Below are 26,484 nucleotides of genomic sequence, written 5' to 3'. Positions count from 1 at the left end.
GTCGGTATTATTTCGGCACGTAGTTTAGATACACGTCCGTTTTTATTTATGGCAGCTTTTGCAAGCTATGAATGCTGAGGAAATGTGACTGGATTTCCAATATCTGGATATGTTGGTTTTATCGCATTCATATCATTCAATAATCGACAGTTCGAAAGTAAATACCAAAGTAACGCAACATGAATCCAATCACGATTTCCAAGCCATTTTACGTCTGAATCTAATGCTTACGCCTCCTACTATAAAGCTCTAACCTATCTCACTTATCACAACACGTTATAAAGACCATTATTTACTGGTAAACAACAATTTTGGTACAATATAAGCAACAACCGTCACGTATTCCACAATTTGTTTGCACAAACAAGTCAATTCAGAATGATGCAATGTAATGTAACATGCTCCCTATGTCTTTTCAGATAAGAGCGACAGCGATAGTGAAGGTCAGTAATCGCAAAGGACTGCGTTTCGTCGTATTCTGGTCAAACTTACATAATATTATCGTACTAGTTACAATTATCGGTGTATCCGAACAATAATAGTCTATATTATTGTACGGCCACCGCAATACGTGCACGCCCTTTACCTATTATAAAGAATTACATTATTTGTGTTCAAAGGAGTTTCCCAAAGGGCATGCACTTATGAGGTCGACAGAACATCTGTATGATAATGAATGTCACTTCCTCACAGGGAGCAAGTATGTTATTGTAATTTTGTACTCTGTTAGCTTTATTATTAGGTTAGTTTTATCTAGAATGTGTATTAACACACTCACTGTTTATTCTTTACAGCCCCACCAAATATATTTTTTAATTGTATACGTCACAAACATTCCACGCAATAGTTTAATAAAATGGCATTATTATGAAACAGTGAATGTGTTGATGTTCTGCGTTTTCGATCATCGAACAAAATGCTCAAGTATTTTTAGGCGAACACTGCCATATCAGAAAGCAGGGCTTTGGTGAAATTATTATTGACGAATTTTTCAGTTTTAATTCGAGGACATTCCAATAAATATTGTGTAAATATAATGTTATTAATAAATATTGTATATTTATAGTAGACCTCAGTTTTCGTGGTGATAGTATTGATTTTCTACTAGTGATTTTTATCGGTACTTCTATTGTATTTTTATTGAAACATCAACAAATAAGTTAATACTAGAACCACGAAACTATGTTGATAATTAGTAAGTCAACGGTTTGTGTTTTGTATTATAAACAGAACTGTATTTTTAAATATTAACACTTGATTTGAATGTGTGCGTGACTGACGAGCGAACGAGCGATGTGTAGATTTTTATATTATTAGAAAAATGAATAATTACGTAATGTATCATATCAGTACATGTATTAAAACTATAAGACTTCCATATTACGTAAGTAATAATTTATGTCACACGTTATTTATAATTCCTAAACGATTGTACGCTAAACCAAGTATTGACGTTGTACTAATGTAATAATCTCATAAATGTGTAGTCGTACCTACGAAATTATCCAACAATACTCATAGTACCGGGTGGCGTATGTTCCATCACAATTTATTACCACGTTAGTAATAGTTTTTACAAAATTTTTATGAAATAATAAATTTTAATACGTATTTTATAATCACGACTTTTTATTTTTATCTTGCCAGGCTTAGAATCGCTATGATTGAAACATACTTTTATTTTGACAATGATCTGGGGATAAAAATGCCACATCGAAGCAATTCATCTAAAAATGCAATTTGAGATTTGCGCATACAAAAGTGAGTGCGCAATGCAAAGAAATGTCAAATAGCAATATTGTTTTCTTAGATGAATTGCTTCGATGTGGCCATTTTAACCCCCCAATACCTCTGTCTTCACCTTTTCTACCTACAATAGGTGGGTACAGTGAAGTCCCCCAATAAATTCCCCACGTCTGATGCAAGATGTGAGTATAACAATATCGCGTGTATCACGCGTGATATGGCTACGTCTGCGTGTACCCCAGACAGACGTTTAAATGGGGCGTGGTCGCTATCTAATGTCAAATGTCACCGTTATGTACAAATATGTTGTGGATTAAATGAGCAATTTTTAAGGTTAGTTACATAAACATAAACAGCCTATATACGTCCCACTGCTGGGCACAGGCCTCCCCTCAATCAACCGGAGGGGATATGGAGCATACTCCCCCACGCTGCTCCACTGTGGGTTGGTGGAGGTGTTTTTACGGCTAATAGCCGGGACCAACGTCTTAACGTGCCCTCCGAAGCACGGAATCATCTTACTTCTTCGGACAATCAGGTGATTCAAGCCTGAAAAGTCCTTACCAAACAAAGGGCAGTCTCACAAAGTGATTTCGACAATGTCCCCATCGGGAATCGAACCCAGACCTCCAGATCGTGAGTCTAACCTCTAGACCACGGAGGCTGTCAAGGTTAGTTAATACAATGGTATTTTTTAATACAATACTAGCCCTCGCAGATGTGGTCGACGATCTGCCTAATACAACGCTTGTCACTATCGGCCCACTAAGGTTGAGGATAAAAACTAGAAGCTGATGCAGCCGGCAGCACTGCTGAGTGTTCCTAAATTTTGACAGTTTTTCATCCTGTCCTGCTAAAATACGTGATAAATTGCTATAAAATGGGAAACAACGTGCAGCGTATCCCGTCTGAATGATGAGTTACGAAAAAGAAAAGCCGGAAAAAGACGTTTTTAGAAGTTTTGATTAAAAAAGGTTTTCTAAGTTTTTGTTCTTTCCTATCTTTAGGGAATAAAAAATAACTGATTTTGCAGTTAAACGCTGCGCAAAGGGTTGTAGTGTAAAAATATAACCAAAACAATATATTTGTTTAAGGCTCAAGAGCCGTAATAGCTTTTTGAAGGCTGTCGAACCGGCTGAGTGTGAGGCTTCCCAAGCCAGATGCAGTCTTTGGCGCAGGACGGCGACGCTACCTACTCCATTTGTCCTCTCGGAGAACCTTCCACCGGGTTATGAGCTGACCAGGCCGACCTGGAAATCTTTAAATAGACTCCACACACAGGTTGGCCGAAGTAAAGATAACCTGTCCAGGTGGGGTTTTCTCATCAGGTCGGATCTGAGCTGCGTATGTGGTGTTACGCCACAGACTATGGCTCATCTGATAACTTGCCCCGCGTGCCCTGATACCTGCACGCGAGAGGGGCTGATGAGTGCCACCGAGGATGCTGTTCGAGTGGCGGAACACTGGGCTGAAGAAATCTAATGCCATCGAAACGATAAGAAGAAGAATATATTTGTTTCCTCAAATAGTATGGGGACTGTCCAAATTTAAGAACACTCAACAGTAGTGACAGCTGATGGGAGAAAAAGGCCGAGCTGATGTTCGCGCCCAACCGAGCACCCTCAGGCCTGTTGTCTTAAATTTTGTACCAGGTGAGAACCCTCAGCGTTCCCTATTTATCCAGCCCTATACAGTTTTACAAACTTTGAATATATGAATTTTAAATATAAATACAATTAGATAAGTCATCATCATCATCATCAGCCGTATGACGCCCACTGCTGGGCATAGGCCTCCCCCAAGGATCTCCACGACGATCGGTCCTGCGCTGCCCGCATCCAGCGGCTTCCCGCGACCTTCACCAGATCGTCGGTCCACCTTGTAGCGGGCCTACTCACTGAGCGTCGTCCGACACGTGGTCGCCACTCCAGAACCCTTCCGCCCCATCGGCCATCGGTTCTCCTCGCTATGTGTCCTGCCCACTGCCACTTCAGCTTTGCAATTCTCCGAGCTATGTCGGTGACTTTAGTAATTAAGTAAGTAATTAGATAAGTACTTTCAGCAAATTTACAATACGATCATTTCTGAGCCTCTGATATAAACTTGACTTTACTTTCAGAATGATAACAATTTAAATATTGGTAATTTCCGTACAGATAAATAGGTATTTCTTATGATATTGTTTTTGATAGGTATTTGCCTTTGATCAACAATTTATCGGAGGTATTTACACAAAACCGAGATATGATTTTAGATTGTTTTGTTGTCATAGCGACCGATGTTTTTTATTGCTTTTATAAGTTCATCCATCAGACAATACCCAATTGTAAATTCATGATTGCAAATAGATAAACGGTTGGCATCATTTCAATAGTGTTTATAATTACAAATGAGGTCAATTCCATTCATGGCACAGAATAAAGAATAATATTACGTTTAGAACGGTAACTCTTCACCCCGCGCTATTTCGTGTCGGAGGCACGACCTCACCCCCTCTGGGTCTTACTTACTTCTGTCACTTCAGTCTTAATGGCCGTAAGCCGATGAGGAGCTCGGTGGCGCAGCGGTAAACGCGCTCGCGCTTGAAGTTAAGCAACTTTCGCAAAGGCCGGTCATAGGATGGGTGACCACAAAAAAAAAAGTTTTCATCTCGAGCTCCTCCGTGCTTCGGAAGGCACGTTAAGCCGTTGGTCCCGGCTGCATTAGCAGTCGTTAATAACCATCAATCCGCACTGGGCCCGCGTGATGGTTTAACCTCTCATCTGCCGGAACGCGGATCTCGACCAGACACAATGTAAAATCTATTGTGTCTGGTATCTCGGCAGATGAGAGGTTAAGGCCCGATCTCCCTATCCATCCATAGGGAAGGCCCGTGCCCCAGCAGTGGGGACGTTAATGAGCTGATGATGATGAATTACTTTTTACCTTATTTAACATGTTCACGTATCAAACAGTTAAAAATAGTTTACTATGTATAAAGTGCGTGAATATTGAAAAGTGACTAAGGTTTAGCACGATCTACTCTGAACCAGAGCTGGCTGAGCTGGGGTAAGCAGACATCATCTGTACATTTCTCCACATACACGAGTATGCGGAGACAAATGTCAGGATGGCAGCAATTAGTACCATATACTCTGCTTACCCCGTTAGGAAGGCTTAACACGTTAACAGTCCGGTGTACCGTATGTGGCACACGGGGAGCGGTTCCGCCGAGTTCGTGTACCCTATGAGGTACACGAGACCAGTGCAGCTTTATGGGCTGTCAAATCACGGACTCGTAAAATTTGTTGATATTTTCATAAAGGACTTGTAGCCAAAGACCTTATAAATAGAAAAAGTCAAAAACATGTCACATTGAATAACAAACGAAAGCCAAAAAATATAATATCTCATTTGGACATATGGCATGTTTTGAAACGCTTGTATGGGGACTGTTAACGTGTTAAAGGGTTATCCATTTGTAAATAAATAGTAACTATCTCCTCCTCATATATTATAATCAAGTTCATTTAATAAAAATGTGTTGGCCCCTATTAAAACTATATCTTATGACGCCATTCTTATCAATTTTACTGATAGAGAGCACTTAACAACAAATAGATATCTGCTTATAGAAACTACGATACAATATTTTAGATAATCTAAACGACTCTACTCCAGATAATAATAGATAATGGCCCCGATTCCTGCAGACACCGCCTAATTTTATTTTAAGTTATATCCGTCATTTTCATATCCCTCGAAAAGGAAAGGGACGGATGATTCACAGCTCTTAATTTTAGGAAGAATGAGTAAATGAATGAATAACCCGGGCGAATCAAAAGGTACGTCGCTGGTATGCAATCCGTTTGACGTGCTGTCTACTTAACTGTGTCGGGTTATTGACGGATGTAAAATTTTTAGACGGTTGTTTTAGATTTGTGCTTAAAATTGACGTGTGTTCCATAAATTTTATGCTTGTCGATTACCCGTCCCTTTCCTTTTCGGCGGATAAGAAAATGACAGATATAACTTAAAATAAAATTAGATGGTATTTACAGGAATTAGCACCAATACCTATCTAATATAAAGAGAGATAAATAAAAATATAAAAGTAGTGAAAAAACAATTTACTTCCAAAAACAATGGAATACATTTACACAGCCGAGAATAAGGCACTTACATAATAATAATGATGATACGTTTTATATAAAAAATATATTAGTATTTGAGTTGGTGATTACTTGGCATGCTTCTTGAGGAAGTCTTTCATGTAGACGGCCAAAGCTTGGACCTCCTGTAGGGTCACTGCGTTGTACGTGGACGCGCGGATGCCGCCGACGTCTCTGGAATTATAATATTTAAATTAATTTACATAATATACCGTCGAGGAGCTCGGTGGCGCAGCGGTAAACGCGCTCGGTCTGCGATTGTTGAAGTTAAGCAACTTTCGCAAAGGCCGGTCATAGGATGGGTGACCACAGAAACATCTCGAGCTCCTCCGTGCTTTGGAAGGCACGTTAAGCCGTTGGTCCCGGCTGCATTAGCAGTCGTTAATAACCATCAATCCGCACTGGGCCCGCGTAATGGTTTAAGACCCGTGCCCCAGCATTGGGGACGTTAATGGGCTGATGATGATGATGACCCCCGATGGGATAGGCTGTGTTAGTACATACTACATACACCTACTCCTGGGCAGCTAGGTTTAAATCCCACATAATAGGGGCGAGCATACTGCTATTAACCTAGCACAAATCTGGAAACTATGTGATAACATCAACAACTACTACATTCAATCGACTCTGCAGTGATGATAGCAATGATGAATTTAAGTGTAGTTTATATACCATAAAAAAACATCTTATACTTGATATTAGCAATTCACAGCAGCGAGTATTTACTTTAATTATTTAGTTTTGTATACCTGACTTTCTTTTGATATAATTTGGTTCTATATGTGGAAGCTTGTAATTGGCTTTAATGTAGCTTATGTTTGTACTGTTTATTTAAGGTTCCGTGCTGTTAGCTTTCCTCAATAAATAAATAAACAATTATATCTATGATCCAAACAGATTAGAGCTCGTAACATTACGACAAATCACAGGACTAACACGTATTTTGTCACAGACATAGTGACTATTAAAAAAAATCCAAGAGCTATTAAAATTGAGCATTAGAATAATAGACTAAGGTCTATTCGAGAAACATAAGCAGCATAAGCAGTTCTATAAAACTACTAAGCGCCATTAACACCGTCACTGGTACAAAGTGAAACGTGCAAATAAATTGTACTATGTTCAATGATCAACTGATGAAATTATCATTGAGACAACTCAATGATGCGGGTCAATGGAACAGCTATTGAACGTAAGTGGATAACGCAAGGTCACACGGGCGACCGTACGATGTTTATTGTCGCATTTGTTTAGTACCAATTGGCTAGTTACGTTAAGCTGTTGGTTCCGGTTATAACTTACTGATGTAAGTAAGTACTCGTTATAATGAGCCATGTCAGGAGCCTTTGGCGGCTCAATAGTACCCTTGACACCAGGGTTGATGTCAAATCAAATCAAAATCATTTATTCAACGTAATTATCATGGATAAACTTATTGAAGGTCAATGTAACATTTTTGAATTTACGTCATTTCGCAAGGTGTTATGGCTGAGGAGAAGAAATGACAAGGAACTGCAACAGCAACACATGAGGTTGGTACTCCACCTCACAACCCATACGATAGAAAAAGAAGAATCGGCTAGTTTCCAACTAGTCAAATCAATTACTTTTTACTAAAAGACAAAACACGACATTTCTAATGAAATTGTATGTTAATGCACTGTGACGTCATAGAAAAACGTGATAAAATGTCGGACTTATTATTACGATTTTCTTGATTGTAATTTTTAAATAAGTTAAATAGAAAAAAGATTTCAGAATTTTATAATTTATCTTGAACCTAGTACACAAACCCAATTGTTATTAGCTATCATGATAGATTGAACTTAGATAGATTAAACTATTATCAATGAAAGTATTATCAAATATTGAGACTAAGCTTCATCAGTTAATGAGATCGTGTCCCAATGGCGATAGAATGCGCTAGATGCTTTTGAACGAGTGGAAGAGAGGATTTGATTGAACCTCATGATGTCAAAGTATACCCCGCAAAAGATGAGACATTTACCAGCCGGAGTTGACACAAGACCAAACAAAAATAGAAGGATCAAGTCCCCTTAATCCTTTGTTTAGCAGTGGGGATAGTTTGAAGTAAATAAGGTTCGCATTTGTGGAATGTATCTAAACGCTCTAAAATTTTGGAATCAAAATATTTAAAAAGATTAGAAATATTAAAAAACACTGATCTCTGTCAATATCTTCAACTACATACCGCAGAAACGTAATAAACCCATGCACAAAAGAAACATTACATCATACAAGATAAACTCTCAAACGAACCTGTGTCCTTTAAGCTGAATCAGCCCCAAAGCCTCAGCTCCCTTTAAGAACTCCTTCTCCAGCTCATCATTGCCTGTCGCGGAGCCAATTCTGAAGGGGATATTCATCTTGCTTCGAACGTTCTTCGCGACTGGTGCGTAGTAGAAGCCGTTGGATTGGTCGATTATGTCGTAGATGAGCGAAGACTTCTTGGTTGCAGCTGCCTCCATCGCGTCTAACCCGCCTTGCCTCTCGATCCATTGGAGAACACGGCCCATTATGTAGATGCTGAAATGGAATAATGTAAACATAACATAAGCTCACACTATATCCCAATTGGGATACGCAGAGGTACATCCATCGTAAAATGAACTAAGAACCCATGCGTCATCAAGTTTTCTGTTAGAACGTGATAGGTGGTTAATCGCCGTCTATAATGGTCGAGGCAACTGTGTTAGTGAAAACAATAACTCATTGGTGCATGTCAGGTGCCGGGGTTCCATCCGGCGCTCCCCGTTTAAGAAGCAAGCAGGGATGTACCAGGTAGGACTAGAATGAGTTTACATTCAGAAGTGAGTGAACGAGTTCACGTTAATTAGTCAAATCTTTCACAACCTTAGCCGTCGAATTCCAAAGGATATCAATACCCATTGCCACAAAGAACATTCTAACAATGTCCTTAAAATCATTTCTATTTTTCTTTCTTTCTTTCTTTCAATTAAATAACGACCTCCTTGGTCCAGTGGTTGAGCGTTGGGCTCATGATCCGGAGGTCCTGGGTTCTATTCCCGGTGGGGACATATCACAAAAATTACTTTGTAGTCCCCTAGTTTGGTTAGGACATTAAAGGCTGATCACCTGATTGTCCTAAAGTAAGATGATCCGGGCTTCGGAAGGCACGTTAAGCCGTTGGTCCCGGTTACTACTCACTGATGTAAGTAAGTAGTCGTTACATGAGCCATATCAGGGTCCTTTGGTGGCTCAATAGTAACCCTGACCAGGGTTGATGAGGTTGGTATTCCGCCTAACAATCCACACGCTAGAAAAATAATTAAATAAAGATCAACTTACGCAAACATAGGCGGCGTATTAAGTATAGAATCAGCCTTGTAGTTGACGGTCCAGTCCAATATAGACGGGCAGATTGGCAGCGCATGGTTGAGCAAGTCCTCTCTGATGATGACGAGCGCCACGCCCGCCGTGCCGATGTTCTTCTGAGCGCCGCCGTAGATCACACCGAACTGGGGTGGGCAGAGGTGGAATAGCCAGTTTAATACACACATAAACTCACGCCTGCAATATCTAAAGGGCTGGGCAGAGCTGCAAGATACGAAATCCTATGATAGAAATGTCGAACCGTGACCAGTACATCGTCTATTATGTCTGGAAATCTGGGGCTTCCAAAGTTAACATAATTTAAGCTACGTGAAATCTTAGTCAAATGAGATACTTTTTTCGAAACGTCAAAATATGAAAATAAACGTCACCAATAAAACCGGTCGAATGTCGCACTCATTGTTACTTTATTAGTAAGTAACTCGAAAATAACTCATTAAGAAAAACGTGACTATTTTTTTCAAATTTAAAATTCAAAAATATCTTTATTCAGTATGTAACATACACTTTATATCGTATTTTTTGTACATAACGAAGGATCACCTTAGACTGGCTTATACGTAAACAGCCTATATACGTCCCACTGCTGGGCACAGGCCTCCCCTCAATCAACCGGAGGGGGTATGGAGCATACTCCACCACGCTGCTCCAATGCGGGTTGGTGGAGGTGTTTTTTACGGCTAATAGCCGGGACCAACGGCTTAACGTGCCCTCCGAAGCACGGAATCATCTTACTTTTACGGACAGTCAGGTGACTGGCTTATATCTCTAGCATTTAATAATGTATCTTTGACCCAGTCTAATACCCTATTGGAGGCGTTCAGGTGGCTGGAAGCTGGCAAATTAATTAGCAACCAGACAAAACACCTCCACTAAACCTCACTGGACCAACGTGTCGGAGTATGCTCAATACACCATCCGGATGATAGATGGAAGCCTATGCCCAGCATTGGGACTTATAGCCTGTTACATACACTGCCATATACATGTAGCCTGTTACATAGGCTGTTCACCTGATTATCCTAAAGTGAGATGATCTGTGCTTCGGAAGGCACGTTAAGCCGTCGCCGTCGGTCCCGGCTACTATTTACTGATGTAAGTGAGTAATCGTTACATGAGCCATGTCAGGGGCCTTTGGCGGCTCAATAATAACCCTGACACCAGGGTTGATGGGGTTGGTAATCCACCTCACAACCCACACGATAAGAGAAGACATACACTGCAGTTTGTTTAACAAGATTATCATGTTTCAAACTCGTCAGAATGTGGACCATGTTTGAAAATAAGCCATTGTCAGACCCATAAGACATGAATAATAAATAAAAACTCGATTGTCGTAAGAGGACACTCACTTTACATTAAAGTTAAACAAATAATATAATATAATATAATAAGTTTATATAATAAGTTTATATTCAGATAAAGACACACTCGAGATGGGAAACGTCGAAGGGGAAGGGAAAACAAAAGATGGAAGACGACCTCTCAAAAAGCTGGAGAAGAGCGGTCAAAGATCGCCACATTTGGATAAGCCTAAAGGAGGCCTATGTCCTAGGACAGCCTGACAAGAAGGGTGTCGAAGTCGTTGATGTCGGCTGATTATTAGATTTAATATTAATAGAAAGCAATGTAAGTCAGTGAATAAAGGCTATTTTTATTTATTTATATTCAGTTAAATAATAAGCACCTGGCCTCATGGCTATTGAGCCACCATATCCAACCGTGATAAATTGCAATCCACTTTTGATATGAGATTCTGTGATGGATAATGATGTAACATCTAATTCTGAATGCTTCATCACATAACTAAATTAAGAGCCACGCTCTTGTCGGTGTTGTATCTTCATGCTACTCTTTACGGAAAAATAGGGCAGTGGTTTCCCTCTTGTCTTCCACCCCGCAGTACTCTGTCTGACGCGAGTGGTATGGCGCCTAGAATAGTCTATTTGAAAGCCGTACTAGGACTCCTGTCCTCCGCCTCTGAATAGTACTGACAGTTACTGCTGCCCTCTGTCAGGTTGCAGGTTACAGTCCCTGTGACTTGGCTCTTCCGTCCTGCATTGCCGTACCGATGGCTCCCATCTCCGCCTCTGCAAATCTCTAGATGCATACTAAATTAAAAATCATGAATTCTTCTTACCTTAGAGACATCGATTTTCTTTGACATGAAGTTGGAAGACATGTCAGCTACTAGTGGCACTCCCTTGGTGTCCGGAATGAAGTCAAACTCCACACCTATAGAGGGGAAAGGAAACATAGATACATAAACAGCCTGTATATGTCCCACTGCTGGGTAGCCTCCCCTTGGTCAACGAGAAGGGGTATGGAGTATACTCCACCACACTGCTGTAGTGCAGGTAGGTGTAAATTAAGATAAGCAGACAACAATCTTAGTAAACTATTTATAACAGTTTGATACTTGATTAATTGTTAAATAAGGTGCATAAAGGGTGTGAATTTATAAAAGTGACTAAACATCAATCTTTACTCCACAGCTCCATACTAACTCTACTGTTATTTACATCCAAAATAACACAGTAAATACACAGATATAACTCATTTTTAAATATTTTATGTTATTTACAACATTCTACATATATGATTATTAGTTATAAAACATAACTTATTATTATTAGCGTATTAGCGATTACATACGTCAACTGTCAACACGCGCTCACCTGCTGTCGAAGATTTTCGTGAATTACTGTGAAATACTGTGATATTACGAAGGAAACTAGTAGCAAAGTGAACATTGACACCTAATTCCACTGTGATATTGTTATGCAAAGCTAACAGAGTGAAATAGTGATAAAAACAGTGTGCAAATAACAACTCGCATCTCACAAAAATCACTACTACCCTCCAAAAAAAAAAAATAATAAAAAATAAAATGTAAACATGTCATATGACATATTCAAAAGTGTTGTCACCAAATAAAAAAAATAATTCTACCGCCAACCATGGACAATGAAGATGATTCTAGAGTGAGTGACCAGACTTCACAACATCCTAATGTCACCGGAATAAACAACAAGGCATCACCCAAGAAACTTGTTCAACAAGTGTTTCACCCTAGCTTGTTCGTGAACACTAGAATGAGGCATAATTCAGTGGGCGACATACCACCTCCAAGAGAAGCTCCCCACAACGAATGGCAAAAGGTCCCCGTACTTCGTCAATCAAAACGAAGAAGGCTGGATAGAGCACCATCGTCCGAGACAGAAGAGTTACCTACACAAAATAGATACTCAATCTTACAAGTTGAGGAAAGCAGTCAAAAACCAACTCATTCCAACAAAATAATAAATAATAAACCACCGCCCATCATATTATATGCTGTTGAAAACATTACCAAACTAACAAACTTAATCGAAAGCATTCTTGACAAATCAGACTACTCATACAAGATTGCGACTCGTACACAACTGAGAATTAACTGCAATAGCACTGCAGCATATAAAAAGTTAATGGAAGTCATTAGGGAGAACAACTTGATTGGACACACTTTCACTCGAAAGGATGAGAGACCATACAGGATTGTTATTAGGAATTTACATCCCTCAACTCCAATTGATGCTATCGCAGAAGCCATAGAAGGTACGGGAAATAAGGTAAAGGGAGAGATTATTAATGCCAGGCATGGACCAACAAAGACTCCTTTGTTCACATGGTTTATAAACCTAGAACCAAGCCCTAATAACCCAGCCGTAAAAAATATACGCTTTATATACAATACTTCTGTTGTAATTGAAGACCCAAAACGTAAAAATATTATTGTACAATGCAAACGATGTCAACAATATGGACATACTCGTAATAACTGTATGAGGCCGTACCGATGTGTGAAATGTGCCGGGAATCATAACACCACAGACTGTCTTAAAAAAGATAAAGCTACACCGGCTAAATGTGCTCTTTGCCTTGAAGATCACCCAGCTAATTATAAGGGATGTAAAGTGTTTCTAGAGATACAAAACAGGAAAACAATCAAACAACATACCAAACCTGTTACCATGAAAACCAACAATGTTATCTTAGAAAAATCGGATCGTTACACACAACAATCGCAACTTCCTCGCATGGAAAAACCTCTAGAATGTAATACAGAAAGGACATATGCACAAGTGACTGCAAATCTCAACAACAACACTCTTGAGAAAATACTTATTAAACAAGCTGAAAAGCTGGATCTTCTAATTCAACAGATGGGAACCCTCATGGGTCTCTTGACAACCGTCGTTAATAAACTGGTACATTAAATGGCGGGCCTAATTATAGCAACTTGGAACGTAAATGGTTTGTCTAACCGGAAAAACGAAGTTGATGTTCTGTTGAAGTCTCATCATATTGACATTCTACTAGTTACAGAATCACGATTAACTGATAGAGCAGTTTTTAACTTGCAAGGGTATATTACATATACAACATGCCACCCAGACAATACCGCTCACGCTGGATCAGCTGTTCTAATAAAGGAAAATATTAAGCATAACCTAATAATGAGATTTAAAAAGTCTCATATCCAAACAACATCTATAATGGTACATGACAACCAGGGGCCTCTCATAGTGTCGTCAATATATTGTCCTCCAAGACATAATATAACTGCTCACCAGTATGATGAATTGTTTGGAACCTTCGACCATAGATTTATTATCGGTGGAGACTGGAATGCAAAAAATACCTGCTGGGGAAGTAGAATTACAGTAACCAAAGGAAGGGAACTTAAGAAAAGTATTGATAAGAACCAACTAAAAGTTTTAACAACATGCCAACCAACGTATTGGCCATCGGACAGGAAAAGAATGCCGGATCTATTGGACTTCTTTGTCTACAAAGGATTACAAGCAAATTTCATGAAAGTGGAAAATTGTTTGGATGGTTCCTCCGATCATACTCCAATAATTGCTACCTTAAGCACAACAGTGATTGAAAAACCAGCAAGACCTTATTTATACAACAAATACACTGATTGGAATTCATTTCGAAATTATTTAGAAAGTAATATTGATCTTAAGATAAAACTGAAATCAGAACAAGACATAGACACTGCTTGTATGTTAATAACAAAATTGATACAAAAAGCGTCTTGGCTGAGCACACCTGCTGCAAAAGATCACAACCACATATCTCGAAACTTACCGGCAGATGTCAAATTGAAGATATTGGAGAAGAGACGTCTTAGAAAGGTATGGCATTATACTCGTCTGACATCTGACAAAAGGGCTTTCAACAAAGCTGCTTCTGAACTCAAGAGATTCTTGGCTGACATCGAAAACGACACATTGCAGCACCACCTAGAACGGCTTACCCCTAACAGTAATAACGGATACTCACTTTGGAGAACAGTCAAATCGTCGCTTAAACCACAAGTACTAGACTACCCCCTTACATTTGAAGATGGAACATGGGCAAAAACTGATGAAGAAAGAGCCGAGGCTTTCGGACAATATCTAGAAAATGTTTTTACACCAAATGCCTCCAAAGAAAATGAAATATTTGACCAAGAAATAAAACAGTATCTGGATAGTGATCTACAGCTGAGCCTTCCTATAAAAAGTTGTACACCTACTGAAATTAAAAGGACAATACAAGAACTTCAACTGAAAAAAGCACCAGGATTTGATTTAATTACTGGAGAAGTACTCAAACAACTACCAAAAAAAGCCATCATACTACTTACACTCCTTTTTAATGGAATTTTGAGAACCTCGCACTATCCAGCTATATGGAAAGTATCCCAAATTACCATGATCTTGAAACCTGGAAAACCTGAACACCTAATTACGTCATACCGACCAATCAGTCTTCTCCCTGTATTATCAAAAGTTTTCGAGAAAATACTGTCAAGCCGATTAAACGAAGTAATGAACAATAATGAGATTATCCCAGAGCATCAATTCGGGTTTCGTAGCAAACACTCCACTATAGAACAAGTCCATCGGGTTACTGACACAATCAGGAAAGCTCTTGAAAACAAAGAGTACTGCTCAGGCGTGTTTCTCGATGTACAACAAGCCTTCGATAAAGTATGGCATGCTGGATTACTGTATAAACTAAAACAGTCTCTGCCTCACAATATGTATACTTTGCTACGATCCTACATTGAAAATAGGATATTTTTTGTTAAGAACAATAATACAACATCAGCCTTCCATGACATAAGCGCCGGGGTTCCTCAGGGCTCAGTGCTTGGCCCTACTCTATATCTAATATACACAGCAGACGTGCCTGAAACGGATGGAGTGATGACTGCTACATTCGCTGACGACACCGCTGCTCTTGCATCAAACGCTGACCCTGCAAAAGCTTCAGAACTACTGCAAGGCCACCTAAATAAAATAAACAAGTGGATGAGAAACTGGCGCATCAAAGCTAGCGCGACGAAGTCAAATCACGTCACATTTACCCTCAAACGGGGAGATTGTCCACCAGTGAAGCTCGGCGAAGATACTCTCCCACATAGTTCTGTAGTTAAATATCTCGGTTTTCATCTTGACCGAAGACAAACCTGGAAGGAACACATACAAATGAAGCGTGATGCACTTAACCACAGATTCAGATCCTTACAATGGCTACTAGGCAGAAAATCGAAGCTTTCAGTCAACAACAAGATACTGATATACAAATCAGTGCTCAAGCCAATTTGGACATATGGCATACAGATCTGGGGTTCTGCCAAAAACAGCAACCTAGAAATCCTCCAGAGATTCCAAAATAACACTTTCAAAACCATAACAAATGCACCATGGTATACAAAAATGAACGAAATTCACGACTATTTACAAATGCCCACTGTTAAAGAGGAAGCAGAGCATATTATCGAGCCTTATAGAAAAAGGATTGTCCACCATGAAAACAGGCTTGCATCGGCCTTAAGTGAACCACTGCCGCTGAGACGCCTAAAAAGGCAACATATCTGGGACAAACTTCAGCAGTGAGAAACAAAATGAAGGCAACCTGACACTGGAAAGGCATGCCTAACATCCCACTGGCAATATAACGGAACTGCTTATGGTCGAGGGACCGATCGCATGTTAGCAGAATATATAAAAAAAAAAAAATTATTAGCGTATTATATTCACAATAGGGTCAGAGGTAGTTGTAGTTATGTCTTATGACCACTAAAAATATTTAGTTTAATTGGTAGGAATGTCAATTTGTTTCAACTTACATTGTCCTGTAATATAATCAAAACATTATTACAGGATCTCAGGGGTTTTTAAATTTAAAAACAAGTAATAAGGCTATCAGAGACTTTTCAAAACCTAACATATAATTATTACTAAGTTTCTTCAAAAGGTTGCTTAAACATAGTAACGGAATAGCTACTTTCATTCAATTTATCTGTCTATAGTAGTAATAAGAGGTTATTGAATTAGGATGTATCTGGATGTACAAGTGTGGTTTGTACAAGTATGATTTTATACCAAATAAGTATTAAACAACAATAATTACCATGAATGGTCTCATTGGTGCAAATGTGGACGTATGAAGCGTTGGGATCTAAATTCCACTTGCTCTGATCCGGGACCTCAGTGTAGCGGTCCGTAGGAGGCAGCACCAAGTTCACCTTGCCATATTTCTTCGCTTCCTTCGCTGCTTTAGCCGACCAGGCCCCTGGTAGTTGTAAAAAATGGTTATTAAAATACGTGGTAAGTAAATCAGAAATAACGTTAATAAAGAACAACTCTGGTTTAGCTAAATAACTAATTATATTATTCAAGTGTGCAAGAGGAAAATAAAGTGTGATAAAATTACCTGTAACAACATAATCGGCAGTGCCTGTTCTAGATATCAAGTTCAGAGGAACCCCAGCAAATTGTCCTTGTCCACCACCAGAAAGGAAAATAATCTTGTAATTTGCTGGCACATTTCTGAAAATAATATTTCTATGAAAACCCACAGGGACATTTCGAAAAGAATAGGTATAAAAATAAAAATGGCGCCAAAAAAAAATAGATTAATAGAGCTGCGATAGTATTTCGCGTATTTCGCAATTTCGCATTATAAGAGTAAAGAAATATCGATAAAAATAATAACGATACTGGCACTATTTTATGATAAAATATTTTAAGATTCACATTTAAAAAAATAAAAATAAATTAAATTTTCATTTTGATAATGGCAATGCTTATTTTATGATGAAATGCAGCTAGTCATAAAAAAATAACTTTTTAGCACTTTTAGGCTTTTAGGGTACATTAGCAAGAAGTTTGTATAACAAAAAATAAGTTTAATACACAGACAGACAAATTTTATTTTTTATCTTTGTCATTTAAAAATAAAATGAAACGAAAAACAATTAGGTACTTCGTTTTTGTAACAAATGGCTTGCATTATTTAGTTTTTGACCAAATGCAGCCAGGCTAAAAAAGTAAGCTAAATCATAAAATTTATATAAAATAGTAACTAAAAGCATTACAATATAAGTGGACACTATAACATTGAACTGTAGGTATAACTTACAGTAATCGTCTTACAACATTCTGGATTTCTGTGTTCAGATTTTTGTAAGTTGCAGTTCGGTGGCTTGTTTCCAATAAACTGATTCCTGAGCCGTCAAAGTTTGTTAATTCATTCTTAATTATTTCGTATACCTATAAAACAAAAAAATATGTTAAACACTTTCAATTCACCATTTACCGCATTCCATTAAAAACGTAGACAATACGAGGAGGTTGTTCGCCTAAAATGAATCTAGTTGATCTCACTTCTTCAGGTAATTTAGCCGGACCGGCGCCGAAATTGTGAATTTTAACCATAATTTTGCACTAAACAGAGTATATATAAAATATAATTCTACGCACAACCGCACGCAAGGAGCAATCATGTACAACTGGTTTGGCTAATAAACGCTTCCAACAACTTGACAAACAAGTAGGTATTTGTGCCGAGCGCACTTGCAGCCGGCTTGTTTTTATCACATGAATCGACCAATTGCCCGATATGGTAGAATTATTGTGCCTATCTATGTACTCAAACACAAAAATATCTATATTCAGTTACTCAGTTACACTTTGAATCGTCATTTTTATACAAATATATCTTTTGTCGAACGTACTATAAAAAAACAACGTTGGTAATCTATTATCGTGGATCAAGCACAATATAGTAAAATAACATAATCTGGTAGTGCCTTATAAAATGAAGATAGCAATGTTTTGATTAAATAACATCTTCTATATTGCTCGTACGCTCTCGTACGGAAACAGTAGGTACTAATCGATACTATCTCAGATGACAAAGACCTCCCTAAAATATTTGTTCCCAAATCAGGGCATTCCGTTCTAGTTGCAGAAAGACATAAGAAAAATAGTTTTAGATGCCAGGAGTAATAGTGAAATAAATAGCTATGATGAATATGTCTGTTATCCACAGAAATTAGAATGTTAAACGAAGGCAACTCTGTACAGCGCCATCTATAGTTTTTTAGGGACCGTCGCGTAGCCTGAAAAATGTGAAAAGTTTCCGCGGTAAACTCAAATTACTAGTGTTCGATGCCTGAAAAAGTGATAATCATTCATTCACTGTAGTGTGGGTGTGGGCGATCACCAAGCGATCACAGGGTCGTTCACCTTTTCTATTATGTCGTTCACTCATTCTTAATTCATTTAACTCATTCAACCGGTCAATCAATTCTTCATTTCACCTCATTCACAAACCAAATAAACCATTCATTCATTTCGATTTTCTTGAAGTGGACTGACGTTTTTACCCGAAAGTCTTAAAATTAATATTTTGGTTTATTTATTTATAGCGCGTTATTCAAAATATATTTGTAAAGAAGTGTGTTGACGTATTGTGCAAAGGATATGCCTCCTGCCAAGGATGAGATGGTGAAAGAAACTAACGGTTTGGATATAATAAACATTGTAGAGAAGAGTCCCGCGAAAAACAGCGCTCTTGTGGACGTTAGAGCGTGCAATAAACCTTCTACTAAGGTAAGAATATATTATATTTCGTATTTATTTGGCCATATATAGAGATAGCGGCGTGATGGTCAGCAAACTTTATCGATCTTCGTGGTATTTTAGAACTTGTCTTTGTCCTAGAAAGTGCGGCTATCTATTGTTGAAAAGACCATGCTTTCACTGGGGCTCCTCCTTTTTGTTGTTTAAATTTTTTGTAAGTAAGTGCACAGGAAAATGCCTAAGACTTGGTTGGCCTAACCTTATTTCTGCTTCTGAACAGATTAAGCTCATTATTTATTACTTGTATGCATGTAAGTTGATGTTTCCGTAGAAAGTATGTGTCGCTATCATGTAATTATAGAGCTAATTAAATCTGCGTGCAACTTTGTCAATACTTGTTGTGGTAGTGACAATAAATGTGATTTCCTTACAAATTAAGATCATAAAAAGTTGCACTGCACTAAAAACTTTACTGTCATATGTACAGCTTATTATTTAAATTTTATGTTCCATTAGTAGCTTTATTATATTATTAATATATTATTAATTCATATTTTTATTAATAAAATATGTTGTTCCATATCTAACTAGGTAGTTGTAATAAATCTGAGTGACATACATCCCCATTACACATAACATAACACAGATTGTCTTTAAATCACGACCGGGATATCCTGCTATTAGGCAGTTATTTAATGTAGAAGTATTCTTCGGTAGGCCTAGATTTTTATGGTAGAGCTACCTATATTAAAGTCTACCAGTTTACCAGTATCAGTTTTTAAGAACCATTGCTTCTTACATAGATTTGTTCAAGTCACACCACACATATGATGTGAAAAGTTTTTTAATAGTAATTATTGGTTCCTGGAAATTTATTTGGTTTTACATAGATACATTTGAGTTTACTTAGGTTCCTATTCAAATACACCTACATCAATTGACATTTAGTATTTATTTGTTATCAAAGTCCTCAGTAGTTTTCCTTGCCTGCAACTAATCAATATGTAGAGATAATAATGCATAAGAGTTCCTATTAATTATTTTATAATTTATTGTATTCAGGACAGTAACAAAAATACAACAGATCATAGATTGTCTAATAAAAGCACCTCTGTGTCTCGCTATTGGATGGGAACACCCAGTGCATCCATCTAGTGAAATAGTGAACAATTCAGACTGAGTAACATTAGTATTTTTAAAAAAGTTGAATTTCAAAGTGGGGTCATTAAAGAACTCTTATTGAAAGTTAATATGTTATGTCCTCCAATGATGCCTATTTGGGAGGACACAAACTTTATTTTACTTTATTCGACAGGACTAAAGCTCTGTCTCTTTCTTGTACCTATTGTAAGTGAAGGACAGCACTAGAGTTGTCAAATTAGGTAAACTTAGTGTTCGCCTGAATAGGCTCCTATATTCATTTATAACAATTTCGGAGCATGTTATGGCATTGAAGTTTGTTTTCTACTGGTACCTGTTGTAGAGTTAATAGTTACTTATTTTAATAAGCTTGATACCTACAATCCGATGCAATTTTAGCATTTCTACTGCCAAATGTTTTTAGTGGTAAGGCTGTTAGACCAACGTCTTAGGTGGTGCGCCCTATCGCCGTCTATAATGGTCGAGCCAACTGTGAGTGAAAACTGAAAACTGCACTTAAGATAAATTAATAACTCATTGGTGCAAGTCCAGCACTGGGGTTCGAACTGGCGCTCCCCGATTAGGAAGTAAGCTGGTGTACCACATAATGCACAAATACAAAGCATAAAATATTTTTTAGTGCTTGATATGTGAAAATCATGCTCTTAATGTGTGATGGACATGTGTTCTTTGTTTGCCTGTTTCTATTTCCGTTGGTTACTAAAATAAATCAACAAAGGCAGAAGGCATCATTAAAACAATCAGCTTTATGCTTATCTTATGAATTCCTGGTAACTACTTCTTGTAAACAAAGTAAAAATATCTCTTAATTCCCCCTTCTAAGCACATTTTTTATCACTCACATAGTAGAATTTACTTTTGTAATAAATCTTTACGTAGGTACCTATAATGTGCCTGTAATATTAGGTATCAGTTTCGTTTTTGCTAGTGTTAATGCATTATTACAAATGACCACCATTCACATTTTCTTTCCTTACTTTCAATTTTTACAGCAATTTTTAATCTTGTATAAAAATTGAATCTAACTGTTTTTAAAAAGAAATTAAGACATTTAAAGTATATTTATGTCACAGTTTTTACGTGTACTTTCACTGCTCTCCCTCTTACAGTAGGTATTATAGAAGAAATTATTATACTTCTTATTAAATAAATCGTAACACTTCCGAATTTTTGTTCAAAAAAACACGAGCTTAATTTTTCGTATTTGAATTTGAAACATTGAATCCGGAATGTTAAAAAATAAAAACCTTAATAAAGTATTATTAATAAATAATTATTATTCTTAAATGCGAAATATAAAGGTCCGAATTTCTTGTATTGTTGAGAGTTGCAAAAATAAATAATTATTATAATACAAATAAATCAACATGATAGACCTTATATTAAAATGATACATTATCATTCTGTATGTTTCCAATATATCACATGCCTCACAGCTATTTGCATTCCAATCAGTGTAGCTTTCTACTGATCATGATTGCTGTAATAAAGAGTTTTCTTACATAAGACACATGAACATTTACACACGTATTTTTAGATATTAACTTGAACTTCCGTAGACCGCTTCCTTACTCATCCTCAGTTGGCGTTGGAGGCGACCTTAAGGAATACCCCGAACTTGGCTCAAAATCGGTATTCTTAGACGTTGCGTCAACCCTATCTCGAGTTCAACCCTATCTATGGAATAAAGATATTTTTGAATTTGAATTTACTCCAGTGAGGTTGAGTGGAGGCGTGACGTCATTATTTTGCTGGCAGTATAGTATTGTAGTAATCAGCCAGTAACGTCCTAACCTAACCAAACTAGGGACTACAAAGTAATTTTTGTGATATGTCCCACTCAAGCTCAACCACTGGACCACGGAGATCGGTTGAAACTACTGACTTCAAAATAAAGAACCCTACACACTTTCCACTGATTTATCATGGCCTAAAAATGTACTATTCCGGTATGAATGTTCGTTCCAATGAGTAGAATCGAGTTAAATTATGCACACACTATTATGTTCACTATCTAAGTTTCATTACCATTACAAGACCGTATAATATAAATCAAATCAAAATGGATTATTAGTCTAGACCTGCTACTAATTACATTACTAGTGAGTTTATTTCGTTTATCCAGATAATAATCCATCACGTTCCTCCACAAAAGGTTAAGTACCTATACTAATAAAAGTACTGCATTGAGATACGAATTACATGTCTACAGTGGCAGCCCTACGGGGGTGAGAGCGGTGCGACCGCACCGGGCGCCGAAATGGGCGGGGGGGAACGCCAAAATCATGCAAAACTGATCCACCCTGGCCGCAAACTAACTTATCAGATTGGATTGCGGCCACATAAAACTCACACTGAGTGGCCGTAAACAATATTTTTTAAAGATTTAAAAAAAAATTAAGGGGCTGAGGGGTGCCACTTTGAGGTCTCGCACCACCTAAATATATGGCCTAGGGCCGCCACTGCATGTCTATAAACATGCACCTATACACATATACGCTATACGCTATAGCGTATATCCTCGTAAGGCCCGGATTTCCAGACACAATAGTTAAACAATGGGATTTGGATTTTAAAAGGCATTTGGGCCTTACGACCGTATAGGTACACTCTGGGCAATCTGCGAAAACATTCCACGCAGATAAGTAAATCCTTTCCCCAAAATGCCTAGTAAAATTCCACTAGATAGTCATGTTCTATCGACACGCCTAAAATGCCGCATTAATTAGAATATTCAAGTTGTTCAAACACTTCTGACTCCAGTTAATAATCAGTGATATATGCGTCAATAGCAGGGGCAGGCAGGTTTATATGCTCACCGAAGCAAGAAAAATAGTGCTACTAAACGATCACGCATATGTTTACTTACACCGAACCGTAACATAACTTTTTCCATGGTAATGGTATAGAGTCTTCTTTAACCATAATCGCGAACGAGAGAGAGCTAGGTTGAATACGCTTAGATACTTACCCAGTTAATACCTAAAATAGTCATCACTAGCTATTGGAGCGAATTTCATACATACATAAACTCACGCCTATTTCCCACCGGGGTAAGCAGAGACTATAGAATTCCATTTGCTTCGATCCTGACACACTTCTCTTGCTTCCTCCACATTCATCAATCGCTTCATACACGCACGCCGGTTCAGAGTAGATCGTATTGAACCTTTTCTAAGGACATCTCCAATTTGGTCATCATAAGTCCTTCTCGGTCTTCCTCTGCCAGCCCTACCATCAACTTTCGCTTTATATACCGCTTTTGCAATCCTATTATCCTTCATCCGCTCTACGTGTCCAAACCAACCTAACATTCCCTTCTCAATCCTAGTCACTATATCGTCTTTTACACCACATCTCTGTCTTATCACACTGTTTCTCACTCTAAAATTGAGCGAATTTCACTGGAGTAACATCCGGAAGGGTGATAGAGCATGCTCGATATCCCCTCCGGTTGATTAAGGGAAGGCCTGTGCCCAGCAGTTGGACACGTATAGGCTATTTTATATTACGTATTTTAATGCGAATATGCGGAATACTGCGAAATACCACAATCATCATCACTAATTTAAGAACCAAGCTCTTTTCGGTGTAGCATTCTCTATACTCTCCATGCTACTTTTTTTTGGGAAAAATAGGGCAGTGGTTTTGATACTACAATAAATATCCATATATGATATACAATTATACATACATAAACTCATGCCGTATTAGGAGTGGACTGAACCACAAAATTCAAAAAAATTCAAAAATATTTATTTTTCAAAATTGGCTTACAAAGTTAGCGCTTTTTGAACGTCAAACATAATTAAATTACATATTATGTAACTAGCTGTAAAACTACTACCACATCGGAATCTGTAACGCTGAGGGAAAGACGTGGCCAGAAAACCTCCCAGCACAGGGCCCTAGTCCTACTGTTTCATGTTTTCCTTTCTTTTCTTTTAATCCAGTTTGTATTACATAATTTATAGACTTAAATACAATGGTATTCCAATTACAGTCGGTGGAAGGAAAGTGAAAAATAAAAATTAGTAGAAGACAATTTGCACCGACTTTTGATACAAAGTTCTAAGATGGACATGTTGAAGCGTATGATGTGGTGACAGACAGGTGATCAGCCCAATGTATGGACAACGGTCACTCATAGTAAACGCCATGTACTAGCCACTTACAAAGCATCACGCCTGTGTCCCTGTAGTATGGGTAGCAGGGTAGAGATGTATAATATTATCACATCTAATCCTCGCCAGCTGTGTTTAAGTCTCATGTAATAGGGGACGAGCCCATTGCTATTAACCGCACACAATATCTGAAAACCACGTGACAAATTATCTATGATCAAAATTTCAATTCAAACTCATAAAGCCAAATTCAGTGTACGGTCACGAGCATTAATATCACACTTTGGTACCATGTCACATTAACTTTTTTGACAAATTGAACTGTAAGTCTCACAAAATGTCAAATATGTTAGTGCGACAGAGTCCTAAAGTAGGTACATTATATTGCTCATGACTGTACTAGCTACGAGCGTTAATAAATCTTTATCTTAACGAGTAGGTACATTACTTACAACTAAACGAGGAGCGCTAGAACCCAGCTTGGCTCTTACATAGTTTTGCTACATCAACTAATCCATCTTTCAGATTACAAGTAACTTTATAAACTCAAAACATAATAATATGGTATGCACTCACTTGTTTGGTTTTACCGACTCATCATCACCAGCCCATTAACGTCCCCACTGCTGGGGCACGGGCCTCCCCTATGGATGGATAGGGAGATCGGGCCTTAAACTACCACGCGGGCCCAATGCGGATTGGTGGTTATTACCGACTGCTAATGCAGCCGGGACCAACGGCATAACGTGCCTTCCGAAGCACGGAGGAGCTCGAGATGAAATTTTTTTTTTGTGGTCACCCATCCTATGACCGGCTTTTGCGGAAGTTGCTTAACTTCAACAATCGCAGACCGAGCGCGTTTACCGCTGCGCCACCGAGCCCCTCAGTTCAGTTTTACCGACTAGTACTTGAGAATTACGGACAAAAACCTTAATTTAAGTAAGTGATGTAATAGTACACACATTATATCATTTGCATTATATTTGAAGCGAAGCATGACATAAGTGCTAGATGCTCAAGCCCCTGTTTCCAAAGTTGGTTTTGTATCTTGTAACGGTTTGCTGCCCATCATGTAACTCTATCTTGGCCATTGTAGAGGGAAAGTTGCAATAGTATACGTATATTGGTGAATATTATTGTATGCTTAACTGCCGTTTTTACATTTTTGTTTTTTAAAAAATGGTGTTTCATGTTTGTGTATATTCTATTTTGTAAAGATGTATTTATTGTAAGTTGAAGTTATTTATTGTTGATTGAATGTTATGTGGGAGCCGACGTGAAGGTTCAGAACCGAAGCCATTATGTCACGGATTTTATGGCTTGATGGCTGTGGTATAGTCTCACAATTAATTTGAATTTCTCCCAGCGCGGCGCAACGCTCTATACTAGTCTCTTTTCACTTTTTTTTCGCCTATCGAGTGAAGCACGCGTATCGTCGGCTGTCGTAACCACAATTACCATTTGCAACCGAAATCACGCGCAAAAGTGACTCCAAAGTGACGTAGTACTATTTGTGAACACCCAAACACCGTAGTTTTGTTTATTTATTATTTTCCTGTTATGTTTAATGCATCCTTTTTGTTTCTTTGATACTTTCAGTGTTAATTCAGTGCGTGATGTATCGACCAGCTGTATGTTATTTGTGTACATGATAATTTGTAAAATGCACAGAACCTAGTGCGTCTATGTAGTGCATGCCTTACCGCACCCGACTAGATTGGAGGCGACATGACTAATTCACAGGTATTTTTTTTACTTTTTTATTTGCACTGTTTTTTTATTTTTTAGTTGTAGTGTTTTTTTTTTCAGAACTCTCATTTGTTAAACGGGTTTTTAATGTACACAATAGGTAAATTTATTTCTTCTTAGAACACGATAATATACGTTTCAAGTAGCTTTTTACAGTTCTTATCTATCTCACGATCGATTTAATTAATATGAGTATTATGAATATGAAATTTTGACCATTTAAAGTAATAAAATAGCCCGGTACAAGGCGGTTATATTCAT

At 38.0% G+C, this 26,484-nt stretch overlaps 3 protein-coding genes across 4 annotated transcripts in view; 2 read left to right on the top strand and 1 right to left on the bottom strand.

The window, feature by feature from the left end:
* Positions 1–1,619, top strand: part of LOC126369595 (sushi, von Willebrand factor type A, EGF and pentraxin domain-containing protein 1) — a 129,074-nt gene extending 127,455 nt beyond the window's left edge. Inside the window, exon 34 of the mRNA XM_050014081.1 lies at positions 420–1,619. Within this exon, the coding sequence (XP_049870038.1) occupies positions 420–451 (32 nt within the window). The 3' untranslated portion in view covers positions 452–1,619. The remainder of the gene's footprint in view (positions 1–419) is intronic.
* Positions 1,620–5,840: 4,221 nt separating this feature from the next.
* LOC126369681 (probable phosphoserine aminotransferase) lies at positions 5,841–18,143 on the bottom strand. The gene is made up of 8 exons (XM_050014243.1): positions 17,990–18,143; positions 17,745–17,875; positions 17,037–17,152; positions 16,734–16,895; positions 11,416–11,510; positions 9,231–9,400; positions 8,181–8,447; positions 5,841–6,071 (listed from the first exon to the last, which is right to left on the bottom strand). Exons 1-8 carry the CDS (start codon positions 18,038–18,040, stop codon positions 5,966–5,968), a joined length of 1,098 nt encoding a protein of 365 aa, XP_049870200.1. The 5' UTR covers positions 18,041–18,143; the 3' UTR covers positions 5,841–5,965.
* An 825-nt stretch (positions 18,144–18,968) lies between these two features.
* The window catches only part of LOC126369633 (coronin-2B-like), a 32,215-nt gene continuing 24,699 nt past the window's right edge, over positions 18,969–26,484 (top strand). The window contains exons 1-2 of one of the 2 annotated variants that reach the window (XM_050014152.1): positions 19,080–19,219; positions 26,074–26,217. In XM_050014152.1, coding sequence (XP_049870109.1) covers positions 26,203–26,217 — 15 coding nt within the window. In that variant the 5' untranslated portion in view covers positions 19,080–19,219; positions 26,074–26,202. Of the gene's footprint in view, positions 19,220–26,073; positions 26,218–26,484 lie in introns of both variants that reach the window. The other variant, XM_050014150.1, reaches the window with a different exon arrangement.

This window comes from Pectinophora gossypiella, chromosome 9, assembly GCF_024362695.1.
Source record: "Pectinophora gossypiella chromosome 9, ilPecGoss1.1, whole genome shotgun sequence".
In the NCBI taxonomy this organism is placed as follows: domain Eukaryota; kingdom Metazoa; phylum Arthropoda; class Insecta; order Lepidoptera; family Gelechiidae; genus Pectinophora; species Pectinophora gossypiella.
The sequence above is the reverse complement of the archived record's forward strand: the minus strand, read 5'-3'. Positions and strand labels throughout refer to the sequence as shown.